The 14,323-nt window shown below is 38.0% G+C and overlaps 1 protein-coding gene across 3 annotated transcripts in view; it reads right to left on the bottom strand.

Moving 5' to 3' along the window:
• LOC121864257 (phosphatidylinositol 3-kinase regulatory subunit alpha-like) overlaps nt 1–14,323 on the bottom strand; it is a 168,140-nt gene that overhangs the window by 9,834 nt on the left and 143,983 nt on the right. For 2 of the 3 annotated variants that reach the window (XM_042363336.1, XM_042363335.1), the window contains 2 exons: nt 5,628–5,762; nt 896–1,130 (listed from right to left, as the gene is read on the bottom strand). In XM_042363336.1, coding sequence (XP_042219270.1) covers nt 896–1,130; nt 5,628–5,762 — 370 coding nt within the window. Of the gene's footprint in view, nt 1–895; nt 1,131–5,627; nt 5,763–7,260; nt 7,429–14,323 lie in introns of those variants that run through there. The other variant, XM_042363337.1, reaches the window with a different exon arrangement.

Below are 14,323 nucleotides of genomic sequence, written 5' to 3'. Positions count from 1 at the left end.
CTCAATAATACAATACAGTATTGTACTATACATGCTTTTTACAATTCCATCACTTCTCATATGTTCATAGCCTGTTAAGTTCTATTATACCAACACACTTCTATTTTTGTTTTATTATATTCTAACACATGCTCAAACATCATTACTGTAAATTCCACTTGTATCCGGTCCTTGTTTTACTCCCATATAGCAATGTATCCTCAACATTAACCTTGTACTTCCTCGTTCAAGATTCTTCGAACACTGCTGGAGACAGCTGGCAACTCAAGGCCGTTTGTTTACTATAGTACGCAGTAAAAATTATGAATGAATGTAAATGTGATCAGTGATTGGTTACGTAGTTCCCCGTTGCTTAAGTAATGGTTGGGCTTTGTTGTTTCATATTATATTATACAACATACTATACTGTAGTAAACAAACGGCGTCGAGATGCCAGCTCAAACACTCTTGCCCACCCATCTAAAGCTAAGTCCATGAAGGCAAGCATGAACTCCATTCTTTTCAGTTGAACACAGTAATGTCTATATTTTCTTCATTTCTCAACAGTACATATATTTTATATATTCAACAAATCTCATACACATAATACACTGGGTACACAATGTAAGTGCGTGCAAGCAATTGTGTAAATAATGTTGGGAGTGACGTAACCCAAATACTGTACTGTGGGTGCATATTATCATCATCATCATAGCTTCATGGTCAATTTCCACACTTTTGTGGGTATGTTTTTCTTATTCAAAATCCATCCTGCGTTACATCAGAAAAAGCTTGAAAACAATTGAAAAATTAAAATCTTTACTATACAAGGTACCCGTATTTCCCCAATTAAAATAATCATAGGGGTACTACTAAAACTTATATTAATAAAAAAGTTTCCCTCATTATATCTTACCCTGACAAAACTGTCCTTGATGGACAAAACCTCTAAGGTAAATTCCACATTTGTCACATCGGTGGAGGTCATGGAAGGAGTGGTTACGAAGGTTGTGATGAGAAGCAGGGGTGCTGCAGTCTATACCACCAATTCCAGAAGAAGCCATATTCTCCCCATCACGACAATCACTTTGTAATTGATCTATATTGATGAGGATGGTCTTTTGGTGATACTCATCTTTGATGCCCATATTCTGGAGAAAAGAAATAACTTATTAGTAATGCTTTTACTGATGGGGGGCCTACAACTGGAAAGATACCCAGTAATGATTATTGTACAGTATTCACATTCTTGAGGGTCATATATACAGGTGCACGTGCCAAATTCCTAAAATCATATAAAATTATGGTTATTAGCCATATTTCTCAGTGTTTTGTGGCTTGTCTACTGTACTGTGCTTCCATTTCAGATTACCTTAATGGAAAGACCCTAAACACTGATGCAGATACCTGTACCACTATGAAACTGTAAATAAAAATAAATCTTGCTGTCAAACCTATTGTTTCAATTAAATTTTTTAATAATGTCAGGCACAAAGTTGTGTTTGTGTGTGTTTAGATAGGTATTTTAGTGTATAGTATGTCAAGGCCTTAAAATCAGTATCTTGTCAACCTTGCATCCTGAACTTAAACATTGACAAAAATTAAAGTGGTGTTGGGGAGATATGTAAATACATTACTGTACAGTATATCAATCCAACTAAAAATTTCTGGCTGCAATTCAACAGAATGCTTTTTGATGTCCACGACAAATTATTGGTCATCCTTGTTACAACTGAGCTCTTCACTGATATGTTTTCAAAACAATAAAAATTAGGTGGGGGAGCAAGGAAAAATGAAGGCACTAATAAAAATGCATTCTAGCTCTCTTACCGAAGGTACAAAACATGAATGTATACCTGTACCTCAGCAAGAAACCCATAAAAAATTCCTTTACTCTCTTCACATACACTGTATAGAATATTAAGTTCATTAAATTTTAAGTAACCATGTGCTTTGAGTGCAATATTAATGTCAACAAGGCAGATGAGATCAATACCAACATGTCTTTTAATCCAATAAGATAAAGTGGCCCTTAAATAGGAGGGGAAAACTAATTACAGTACATACAGTAACTCATTCAAGAGGCCAACATGGGCAGCAATGTGCCAAGATGAAAAATAGCTTAATTGTTTTTAAGATTCAGTGTTCAACTCAGGTGAGCACAGATAACGATGAAAGGGCAGCAATTCCAGATCACCTACATTTAAAGGGTATAAAAAACATTGTGTATTTCTCATTTAAAGAAAATGACAAACTCTTTACAAAAGGCAATTACTGTAACTAAAAACTTAAAGAAAAAAATTGATTTGTAATATTTTTAATACAATGCAATACAGTACAGCGAGTTCTGCTATAACGCATGTTTTGACAACGCGAATTGGCTCTAACGTGATTTATGAATAGAGGAATGGTATTTGTATAACGCGAACGCTTGTTTGCTGTAACGCGATTATTGCTTACTATTTCTCCAATTTTGTGGTATTAACTGTGAATATGGTACAGAAGAATATCTCAAAGAAGCGTTCTGGTGATCGCATTCCCGGTGATGATCGTAAAAGAGAGGCTATAACCCTTGAAGAGAAGCTCTATGTTATCAACCTCAAAATCACCCTTCTCCCCCATCAAGTTATATTCATATTTTTTCAAGGTAAAGTGTTACATTTACTGTATGATTTCATTATTAGATACGAATGTAACATTTATTTAGACTGTGCTATCCTTTGTGTTAGGCTAACTACTATTTTTTTTTCGATTTCGAGTAGTAATCTGCACTTAACCCTATTTCCTCCATAAGACCCTGTTATTTCTAATTACGCGAATTTCTATAACACAATGTTTTACAAGAACACAACTATCGCGTTATAGCAGAACTGACTGTACAGTAATACGAATCCAGTGTCAAAAACAACCAATTCATACTGAAGTATAGTACTGAAAAAAATTTAAATTTACAGTACTGTATATGCATTGAGAAGTAGAAAAAAAATTCATGATGTGACTACAGGCTTAATATTCCGTATTGAACAAACAAGAAAATTTATATGGTATTGATTCTCATCGAGGTTAAAAAAATACTTTACGTATAGTGTTTTCTGTAAAAAAAATTATGGTTTGAATTATTTCCACTCAAGAATGTACAAGTTTGCAGGGATATACATGTACATTGTTGATTTCTTACTCAGCCAATCAGAGAAGTGGCGGTGTCATGTGCATATGTACTTGCTTGGGTTTGTCAGATTTATTTATTTATTTTAGATTCCTTCCCTTTCCTCTTGTCTAGTTCGGTTAACTTCACACACCAGAGAGGGAGCCCCCTTTTGATAGGTGGTTAGGTCAGGTAAGGTTAGGTTAGGTTTGACATGAGTACTGATATTTAAGTCAGTAAGGTTTGGTTTTCTCAGTTTTGTGTATGTTTTAACCCATCAATTATTTATGGAAAAAAAAGTGGGCAGGTCTCTGAAGTAAAGGAGAATTGTAGGGTAAAAATATGCACAAGACTAAGAAAACCAAACCTAACGGCTCAAGTATTAGTATCCATGTCAAACCTAACCTAACCATCTATCTATCACCCTATACAGTATATAAATATTAAAGTAAGAGTTCCATACATAGCCACTAGGGAGTATTTACCAACTACTGTATGAAATTTCCCAAATCCAGAGGGAGAACAAGGAAAAAGAAATGTGTGAATTTAATTAAATTATTGTTTAAATGTCTCTACACTGCACACGCAATACCCATTTTATTTGTTTACAACCTGGCTGGAAACTTAATTACTCCAACTGTATACACAATGAGTTGACCATACAGGACCTACCCTAATGAACTTGGGTTATTTTTCAGCTAGGTTAAGTTAGACTATTACTTGTGCTGTCATATATAATTGAACATATTAAATATTTTCACAAGTTCACACTAATTTTTCCATCTGTTTCCCAATGGATTAAGTTTTGTACATTAAAACAAATATATCAAATAAGAATAAAGGTTTAGGTTAACTCCCTGTTGTTTTTTTAAAGAAATCTTTACCTATAGGTTTGTTTAAAGCACAAAACCAACCAAATCTTAATTATCCATTACTAAAAATTATTCTTCGTCAGACAAGTTTGGTTGGTTCTTGTTGTCGACTTTGAAAGCGATTTTCAAACTACAGTATGTTTAGTTTTCAGCAAAAATACATAAAAATCATTACTACGTACCTGAGTTTTATCCACAGACATGTAATTGTTAGCAATGCTAATACATGGTTCAACTTGTTCCTTGAGGGAGACATCATTATTACAACCACCTGACGGTTTATCCGAAACCAGAGAAAGATTTTTTGGCGAGAGCCATTGGTCAAGAGATTCATTGGGCTGCATAATTTGCACCCGGACATTGTCATGCACTGTCTTGGGCCAGCCAGGACTGAACGAAAGACAATCTGGAGAATCTAGATCGGACAATTTAAGGCACCAAGAGTCCGTATCATCAGATAGAACACTGAATGATGTCTCACTAGGTACAGATGTGGTAGTGGTGGCTATGGAAGCTGCTGCGGCTGACACAGTTGAAGCTGTTGATGTGCGTCGAATATAAGTTGAAGTGTGAGAAAATTGAACCTGACAGGAACAAGAGGGTTCCGAGTTCATACATGCCTCACTTTCAAAAGATTTTTTCTGCTTCCATTTTTGTGAATGTAATGCTGCATGTATTGCCTGCAGCCTTGGACAAGTGTGTGGAGTTGGAGTAACACTGCTGATGGAAATAGGACTACTGATCTTAATTTGCTCTTTAGGTCGAGAACGTGCAAGGTATTCGCGAGATATGGAATTAACATATATTCCACTGTCTGGGGTAGTCAAAGCATAAGAACACTGCGGTTGAGGTGTCGAGAACAAATCTACAACCTCCAACGCCTGGTTCCTCGATATTCTAAGCCGGGGACTGCCAGGTTTGTGAGGTGATGTGGACACATTTTGCACTGCAGCTTTCTCAGCACCTTCTACATGCTGAGACTTACGTGAAGACCACTCTCTTAGCTTAGACAAAACAACACTGGGAGACTTGAAAGGAGATATTAATAAAGGACCCATAACTACACAATAGCAATAAGTATCAACAAAACAATATAATCGTTTTTCTGATACCAACACACAAAACCACGTGCACTTTACAGTGCACACAAATACAACTAAAGCTTATACAAGTATGAAACCCATATATGTATATTCATCAAAAATAAAGTTATAAAACAAAGAAATATTAACAAGAACAATAAACGAGCTTAACAAACAAACAACGAAGACTAGATAAAAGTATCACAGTGAGTGAGGAAAACGTGAAGTGAGCTGTGAACAACACAAGGCTGGTCAAGAAAATGGGGACCACTGCTGTGACACCTTCACGCTTCAAAGCCACACTGGCGTCGTCACGTCTCAAGCGTCGCCAACCCTCCCACCTTTCGTTCCCCAAATTAGCAACATCGCTGGTTAACCTTAACAGCCATTTCGCGCTAAGGTCTTGTCAGCTAGCAACGTGTTTCACTGCGACAAAAGTTTATGGAACCCTTGCTGCAGGACACATTCTAACAAGCAGCCTAATGATACACTCTTTGACCATCCGATTAGTGTTTTCTCGTCAATTTATAACAATGTCATGGTACTCACCCCAAGTTTGTCTTTGTCCAATGATAGGAGGTCTGTTCCTTTGATATCCTTTGCTTTGAATAATTCTGTGTATGGTGCCATGTTAAGCGCTGCCATCCAGTCCACAACGTTACTTGAAGACCACTGGCTGACCGGCTGTGGAAAAACAAAACAAAAAAACATTTCACAATATTATTCGAATATAGTATAAGGAATATAAACGCTCTAAAGCACCGCATTCGACCTGGTTCACTAAACTCTTCAACTTCTGCAGTCCAACCAGGACATGAAGCTAATTTGATGTACGATTGACCCTCCTTCCTCCTCTGATATGATATTAAGCCAAAGTTCAAAATATGGTATTAAATATGGAACATTCTTACAATAATAAGCTGTCAGACAGTTAATGCCATAGCTAGTTCACAATACATGTTACATTTCGATTGGTAGCCTGAATCTTATTTGAAAGTTTAAAAGCCGACTGAATGAAGTAAACTTCGACTCAGCGACACTAACCTATGTTATCGAGCCAAAAGTTTTAAGGGATAACTTTTGGAGGTTGAATAACCCTCTACAAACCTATCTCGACCCAATAAACTATAAGGTTGCTAAGGATAACCTTCAGAATTTTGTTTTGAGGGTTTCAAGGTATTGACTATAAATAATTACATGAAATACAATCTGCACCAAGAGGAGATTTTCAATGTTTTGGTTATTATAGATAAGTAATTACATAGTGCATGACCGCTCAAAAATCAATCCCCCTTCGAGAGCTATGTGCGGAACCAAATTTGGCCAACATTAAACTTTTAACAAAACTCAAATTATGCTACCATTCACATCACCAAGGTTTTATCACCTCCATTTCTCCACCAATGAAGTTAAGTTTACCGTTACACTAATCACACGAGATCGACTTTTCATCATCTGTACATCACACTATAATTTCCGACCTTAAGTGTGAATCTTTTCTTGTGACCTTTACATTCGCCGTTATCTCATAAACTTAGTTCCAAAATCCAATAACACAACTAGATTATAAATAAATTATGACATTAATTAAAAAGCATGAGTAAACATGAGTGAAAATAAATCAACCCAACTTCAGGCACACCAATTTAACCAGTTTACCTTTATATTGTTTACATTAGTGATACATTCCAGCTTCCGGGAAACTATAATTATATCCTCATATGACTGTACAGTATTTCTTAGTGAATCATCGCGAGGAGCAACTGTGGCCTTTTCAATAACAGGGATCCCCGACAACCGTATCCTAACATGTTTACTTCAACCCAACTCAAACTTTTCTTCGTACCAAAACACAAAAACAAAGTGTAATAAAGCTAACTATTTGTATTATGTGAATGACGTCCCTAATGTGCCCGCCACAGTAACGTGAAATATCAGTGCTATAGTTGAGGAAACAGAGTAACTTCTAACATAAAAGGCAGGTATGTTTAGATTACAACCGATTTCAACTGCACCAACTTCATAAATGTAACAAACAAAATAGAAGCAATATATGATAATCAAGTCTTTCAATTATGACTGGTTTAGATCAATAATTATCAAATGCATTAACGCGTAAACAAACATAAAAAATTACCATAATGCTGATCAAGTCTTTTAACTTGTGACAATCTGTACGTACCTGTGCGCCTGAAGTGGCACTTATTCCAAGATCCGAGAGCACCATTATATCCACAGTCATTAAGTATTATTTTGGGGTTTAGAAAAATATGTGTAAACAAGCAAGTTGATGGAAGCGCACGGTAAGTCCAGAGTGGGGAGGTTGATGGTGACACCTCAGCTCACTGTTACAGACTGAGCAAACCAAGCTCCCACACCCGCGCCGTCACAACCCCCAACCCTCCCCCCCCCCTCCCTCTTCACTACCACAGCTGCGACCAAACACTGCCAAACTTTCTTTAGACCTTGCGTCAGTGATGGCAGATATCACCGTTAACCTAACTTCTAGAGCACGTCGAAGGTTTACTATATCATGATTGTAAGAATGCATCTGCTAAACTTTAGATATAAATAACGAAGTTATTGGGAGGACAGCTTCAAATCTCCACTCATCCCGTAAAGGGTTTAACGCGATTTTCAACCTGAGTGAAGTACAGCAACTAAAAGTAAATAATATAATTTGTAAATTCCAAATTGACTTTGTTGAAAAATTATACAAATAAAACCTACTGTACAAATACTGGTAAACTCTACGACAACGTAAACTTCAGGAGAGGAAGAAGTGGTGATGTCAGGGAGGTGCTGCTCCCGTGCGGCCGGCTGGCTTCACTAACTCACCTCGGCCGGCCACTGCCATCACAGTACAACACAACTACTGTATTAAGTTATTTCTCAAAATTTGAAGCAAAAATACTTGAACAAATAATTAGTTTCTACTCATACTTACTGCATTCATAGTGTTACCTATGCTACTTATATTAATTCCCACAATTCTACATTCTCACCCCCATAACATGAGTTCTTAACACTAAAACTTTTAATACTGCAGATTTTTGGGGGCCATCCCATCTAGTGCCCAATAGAGGCCAGCAGCAGCATCCTCAGAGCCGTTAAACATTCCAAAACACCAAAAGCTGCCACTCATTTATCTATCACATAACGCTTACTACTAAACTTACACACCATGAAGTATCTACTATCTACCGACGTGCGCATTACCACGCATGTACACTGTAAGTATAGCCTCATCATTCATCAGCCAAAGAAAGCTCACCAATATTCAATACTTCTTCTAACGTCTTTCCTGACCTACATGTGGTACTGCTTTGCCTTCTTATAAAATGACCTGATATTTTTCTTGTCACAGGTAGAACCTTTTACTTAAGACCACATGTGTAAGTATGCAACATAATTAATGTCAATCAAATTGGTTCACCAATAATTATATTTAACTCCATATCGTAACAATAACAGTGATGTCCCACAACTGAGGCCGACTTTATGGTGTCTTCAGCTGTTGGGTAGACGTACGTGCGGTCAGCTTAGCGTGCATGTGGGCAAGGTCATTATGAAAATACCTACAGCTACTTAATATTTACCTTGTTTCTTTTATATATATATATATATATATATATATATATATATATATATATATATATATATATATATATTACTGAAGAGGGTTATAATGTGAACAGATTACAAAAATACATAAAAGGCTCTCATATGAAACAGCCATTACCTGGTACCAAACGTACAGTAGGAAGTTTACACTACATTCAAGTGAAACCATGTCAAACCTTATGAACTAACAGGAAAGCTAATTTCTCAAACTACCATAATACTCAAGCTAATTTCTCGCATGGCCTACACTTTGAGGATCTTCCACAACAGCATATGATTTCCTAACAATCATACCTGTATACTGAAGGTAAGGTACCGTCATCACAGTGCATGACTACTAATGTTTATACTAGCAAAACTTAACCCATCCAAAGCATCTTGCATTATCTTTATATAGAAACTGGCAAAGCTTGACTTATCAGTTTCTTTGCTTCTTTATACTTAAACGGAATTTTACTCCAAAAAACAAACTACTACCTGTATTACTAATGTACATTTGTAATGTAGACACCAATTCGAATACAGTACAATTAATGTCCGCGCCAAATGAGGCGCCTGGACAGGGATCATTCAAAGGTATTCTTGGTTCAGCAAGCTTGACCGAATTAATAACGACAAAATTCTTTTACTGTTTACAGCAATGTATCGCACTGGTACCCGATTAGCAAATTTACCTGCTATATGTAAAACACTGAACGCTCATAAGAAATGTGTGCCCGTTCTGACAAGATAATTACAAGAACTAAATAACTGAAGCTTTACATTGAATTTTTTTATGTATTTATAAAATGCAATGTAATTCAGTTACTTTAAAACCCATAAATTCTTCATCAAAAGCTCCCAATGCTAAATTTATCTTCATCGTCTTCAATAACTTTCAATGTAATACAAATGTACGTTGACGCTTTACTCCATGCAAGTAACTTCCACCTTAAGGAGAGAACATGTAGTCATAAAAAAAAAAATAAACGTCCACTTGCACAAACGTTCACCAGTCGTCTAGAAACCCCACTACTCACAGACACAACTTATTTGTCATTATAGAAGATATTGTCTATTAATTAACTGCATCGGAACAAAGATAAGTCAACTTCTCAAATGTTTGTTACCCCACTATTAGATACAATCATACCATTTATTGCAATGTATCTTATATGAACTAGTTAAGGACATTCATCCTTGGCTCGTAAAAATAAATAATGTACGAACCCTTATCCTCTTGAAAACATATTATCCATATGATTAAAATAACCCGAAATAGCTTTTGCACACAGAAGATAAACACTTTTGGCTTTATTATGTGGCCAGTGTTAAACTGAGTATTCCAGATTAACGTTCTTGTACTATGGCAGTCGGTGGCAGCTCCCCGTTACGTCATTAGCCCATGTCGTTGGGTAAAGGGGGTATTTGTGTCAACAGTGCTTGCTCAAACAAAATTTGATGCTTCAACCAGTAGTTTGGATGGCGAAGTCTCCCAATTAGCAGTTAACATGCATCTTATTAGTTTATGAAGGGTTAATAATGATGGTACAGTTGCTGTGGACGACATAAACCCTGAAGTGTATTTTCAGATCTATATGAGACCTACACCGTGGGTGCCTTCTAAACCTCTCGACATGCACCGTAGATACCACTCCTGATTTCCCCAGCTAAACCGTAGGTAATCCTTCAAAATCCTTGATCTACACCTTAAGTGTCCCCTTTAAGAGCCCCTGACTTAAGAGGAGGGGCAACTGTTGTGGGGAGGGAGAGGGAGGTCATCTCGGGCCAGATTGGAGTGGTCAGGGCGTACGAAAAAAAAGAAAAGAAAAGAATGGGAGCGCCCGAGTCGCTGCCAGGATCAGTGTTCACCCCAACATCAAAAGAACAGTCTAAAGCACCACAACCTTATCTATGATATTACAACTCGCCACATAAGCTCAACTATTTGACTCAAACTATAAACAATGTCGTGTCAAAATGATGATCATAAATGTAAATACTGTACTAGACAACCTTTGTAGCCATCACTATATTGAACGTAGCTCGAGCACCCAATTTCGTACCACCATAACAACAAGCATCACCATTAAAACATCAGCACAGATGGTAACTATGCGGTTTGAACATTTTATCCTTGAAGATGGCTGTGGACTGACGGACGTGTTGGAGTGGGGATGGTTGGTGGGTGAGGCGAATAGAAATGAGTTTGGTCGAAGCGAGACTAGGCGGGTCAGGAGTCGCAGGGATAGCTAGCATGCCAATGAAGAATGACGCTTCTCTCTCACTTTACAACCCTCACACCATGTACCTCCATAAGCTGCTACACCATTACGTGCTTCCGTCAAAACATAAATTACTCAGGGTATCCTCTCTGTTTTCCAACACCAAAAGCAAAACACATAATTTCCCCAACGTTTACTGGCCTTTCTCCATCCTAGAAGGTTTGACTGTTTAAACTTCTTATTTTTCTTATAAACTGTTGGTCCACCAGAAGACTTATTACATCTTCAGGTCCATGCCCCCCCCCCCCGCTACAATCAAACTCATCCCTCTTAAAACCTTCCACTGATTGACCCTTAAAACCACTTGTTTCTCCAGCAATAAATATTTTTTTTCCTACTATTCACTTACGCCCGTTTCAAACCATAGCATCACTTCTTTTCAGGGTCTTTCATATTTTGGTACAACGATCACCGTATTTTTATTTTTTAAATGAACTTTTAGACAAACTTCTGTTGGACATACCTATATCAAAAACATTAAAAATACATCCATTAAACGGGTTTCACAGACATAAGGTATTATATTGGACCAATATTTAGAAGACCCAGATAATACAGAAGGTCAGGGGGTCAGGACACTATTGTTATCAAGGGTTAAGACTTTGGATACGGCTGATTTCTAAAGGCCGGCTACGAATGATAGTAATCAGTTAGTCGTTTTTCATATCTTGAAAGCAATCTATGACAGAAATAACTTTTGTTGACCGTGATCATTTCAACTGGGAAGATCTACCAAATCTAACTTGGGAATATTTTTAAAAGCACTGACAACGACAATGGGACTATTATCAGTGCGATTGTATTCTTGTCTGCTGTTTGAAAAGTCACTTTTAGTCAGAAGATGACCTTCAAGGTGGTCAAGTGACTATCTCCAGACGTAAACAAGCCTCGCAACAAATGCTATTAGTACACAAGTAACACTACCTACACCGTTCTCTAAAAAATTCAGTAAATTATGATAAATGATGTGGTCAAGACAGAATATTGGACGGTAACTAGCAGCTGGCACCTTGGGAGTAAATCGTACGATCCGCTGACTGAAGTGTTTTTTCCTGTTACAGTTCATAGAGAAGTTCCATTCTAAGTTTTCAGTGCATCCTTAAGTGGCACACCGCCAACTTAACTAAACCAGTTATTAAGGGTGGGTCAGCTTCAACATTATTCAAGCGGACTGTTACTCTGAAAAGCAAAAAATACTAAAGGAAAATCTGTAAATCAATGATAGCTGTCCACACACAAGAACTACATTCATACTGATATATCATATATATATATATATATATATATTTTTTTTTTGCAGTTTTGACCTTTGGCCCAAGTGTGGCCTTAACCCATGACAAGTACTCAACAGCTATTCGTAAAACGTCTTGTTGATAATAACGTTTCTAGCAAGTATTATAAAATTTCCTTTACCAGTTCAAGTTATAGGGCTTCATAACGTCACTTCCTAAACACGATCAGACAGTTCAAATTTAAGGACAGTAAATGTTGAACAATTAAAGTGTTCAAAATACTGTAGGTGAAATCGTACTATTATATCCATTCTTGTTTGAACCGTACTTCAATATACTTCACAGAATATACAGTTAATACTTTAAAGGAGCATTTGCAGAGTTATGAGTTTAGAATTCAGTAAGTGTAGCAATGATCGCGACAAAGACCAACACAAACGTTTACGAGTTTCTGACGGGGCATCCTCCACTCAGGCTGAACTGAAAGCCCTCCTTGCTGCCCTTCTCGTGGAGGAAGAAGCCGGTGGTTTCTGCCCCTTGCTTGTCTGCTGAGATTCCAGGTTCTGCTTCCGGCGGGATACGAGAGTTAACATCCACACTTCAGGATGCAGGCCGTCCTGTGACATTCCTATGGATACCCAGTCATGTCGGTATCTTGGGGAATGAGGCAGCAGATGGCCTTGCCAGACAGGCTGTAACAAGGCCACACCTGACTACGTTGTTCCTCGAACACTTTTATAGCTTAGGACCCAAATTCGCCGTAAACAGAGAGAAGCTCGGGAAGCAGCCATCCCCCTGGACTCCCCGCCCACCTGGTACGATGTCCTCCGCAAACTTCCTGACCTCTCTTATGTCTATGGGAAAGGATCGCGGAAAAGGGACGTGATTGCTGCCCGTATCATCATTGGGTATTGACTTTGCTTGGGAGATTGGTATCCCCGCATCCCCTGAGCAACGCTCATGTACATTATGCAGAAGACCCGACAGCCGCACCCTTGTCCACTACCTCCTAAGATGTCCCCACACACAACGCTTCCGTGACGCCTGCTGGACCACCACTCCACGACCCCCTGACAGAGACACAATGATCCTCCCCATACTGGCCAGATATTATGTAAATAATAATGCTGATGTGTTGAAGGAATAACCTTCCTTCCTTAGGCTTTAGTTAACACCTTTATAATATTTATATATACTTGTGACACTTGCCAGATGCTTCTGGTGTAATTGTACAGGGGTACCTAATAACAGCACTAGGATCCCGCTTCCGCTATCATATTGAAATTGAAAAAAAAAAAAAAACGTTTACGTCCCTCTCAATGTTGGTGCACCTGCTGTTTTGCAACGATTGAGGGGGTGATGAAACCAGCTGACGGTGGAGTATAAGAGTTGCCGAGTGACAAAGCTTATATCACATCATCAGTGTGTGTGTGTGTGTGTGTGTGGGGAGGTGAGAGGCAGCCTTAGTGGTGCAGTCAGTGGAGCAGCAAGAGTGACGAGTTGATGCTTGCTCGTAGTGTCTTGTTTTACCTGCTATCATTACCCCTTCAACCCCCCCAGGGACACTACACAACTCACACCTGTCTCTATTCCAATACTCTACATAACACTCACACCTGTCTACAGCCTTAATACTCTACACATCACTCACCTGTTTACACTCCTAATACTATTTCCATCCTTTAATGTCTGTATCACATTCCCTCTTATCATTTTTTCGGTTTTATAAAAATGGAAACATAATAAACTGTTTACCATTTTTCATTTATTATATATTTATACTGTATACAACTGAATAATAATCTATATCTTTTACAATATGAATAGAAACAGGGATTTGAACTATTTCACTGGTGAACACTACATCCTTGACCACCGAAGGGTCAAGACGTGCCTGGCGCTCCTCTCGGAGCAGCCAGGTCAACTGTTATGTTGGCCCATACCAACTCCCTCCCCTGAACCCTCCTCCCCACCGGAATATCATTAAGTTCTCGCCAGAAGTTACTATTTCATTTAGGAAAGGAATGGAACCAGTGTTAAACAGAGGTGAACAGTGGTGAACAGTGCTTCAGTCAGTGAGAACAACTCAACAGTAAAAGTCGTACCCAAGTTAACCTTCACAAAG

Source organism: Homarus americanus, unplaced genomic scaffold, assembly GCF_018991925.1.
Source record: "Homarus americanus isolate GMGI-L3 unplaced genomic scaffold, GMGI_Hamer_2.0 scaffold26351, whole genome shotgun sequence".
In the NCBI taxonomy this organism is placed as follows: Eukaryota; Metazoa; Arthropoda; class Malacostraca; order Decapoda; family Nephropidae; genus Homarus; species Homarus americanus.
Note: the sequence above shows the minus strand (reverse complement) of the source record. Positions and strands in the feature narration are given on the sequence as shown.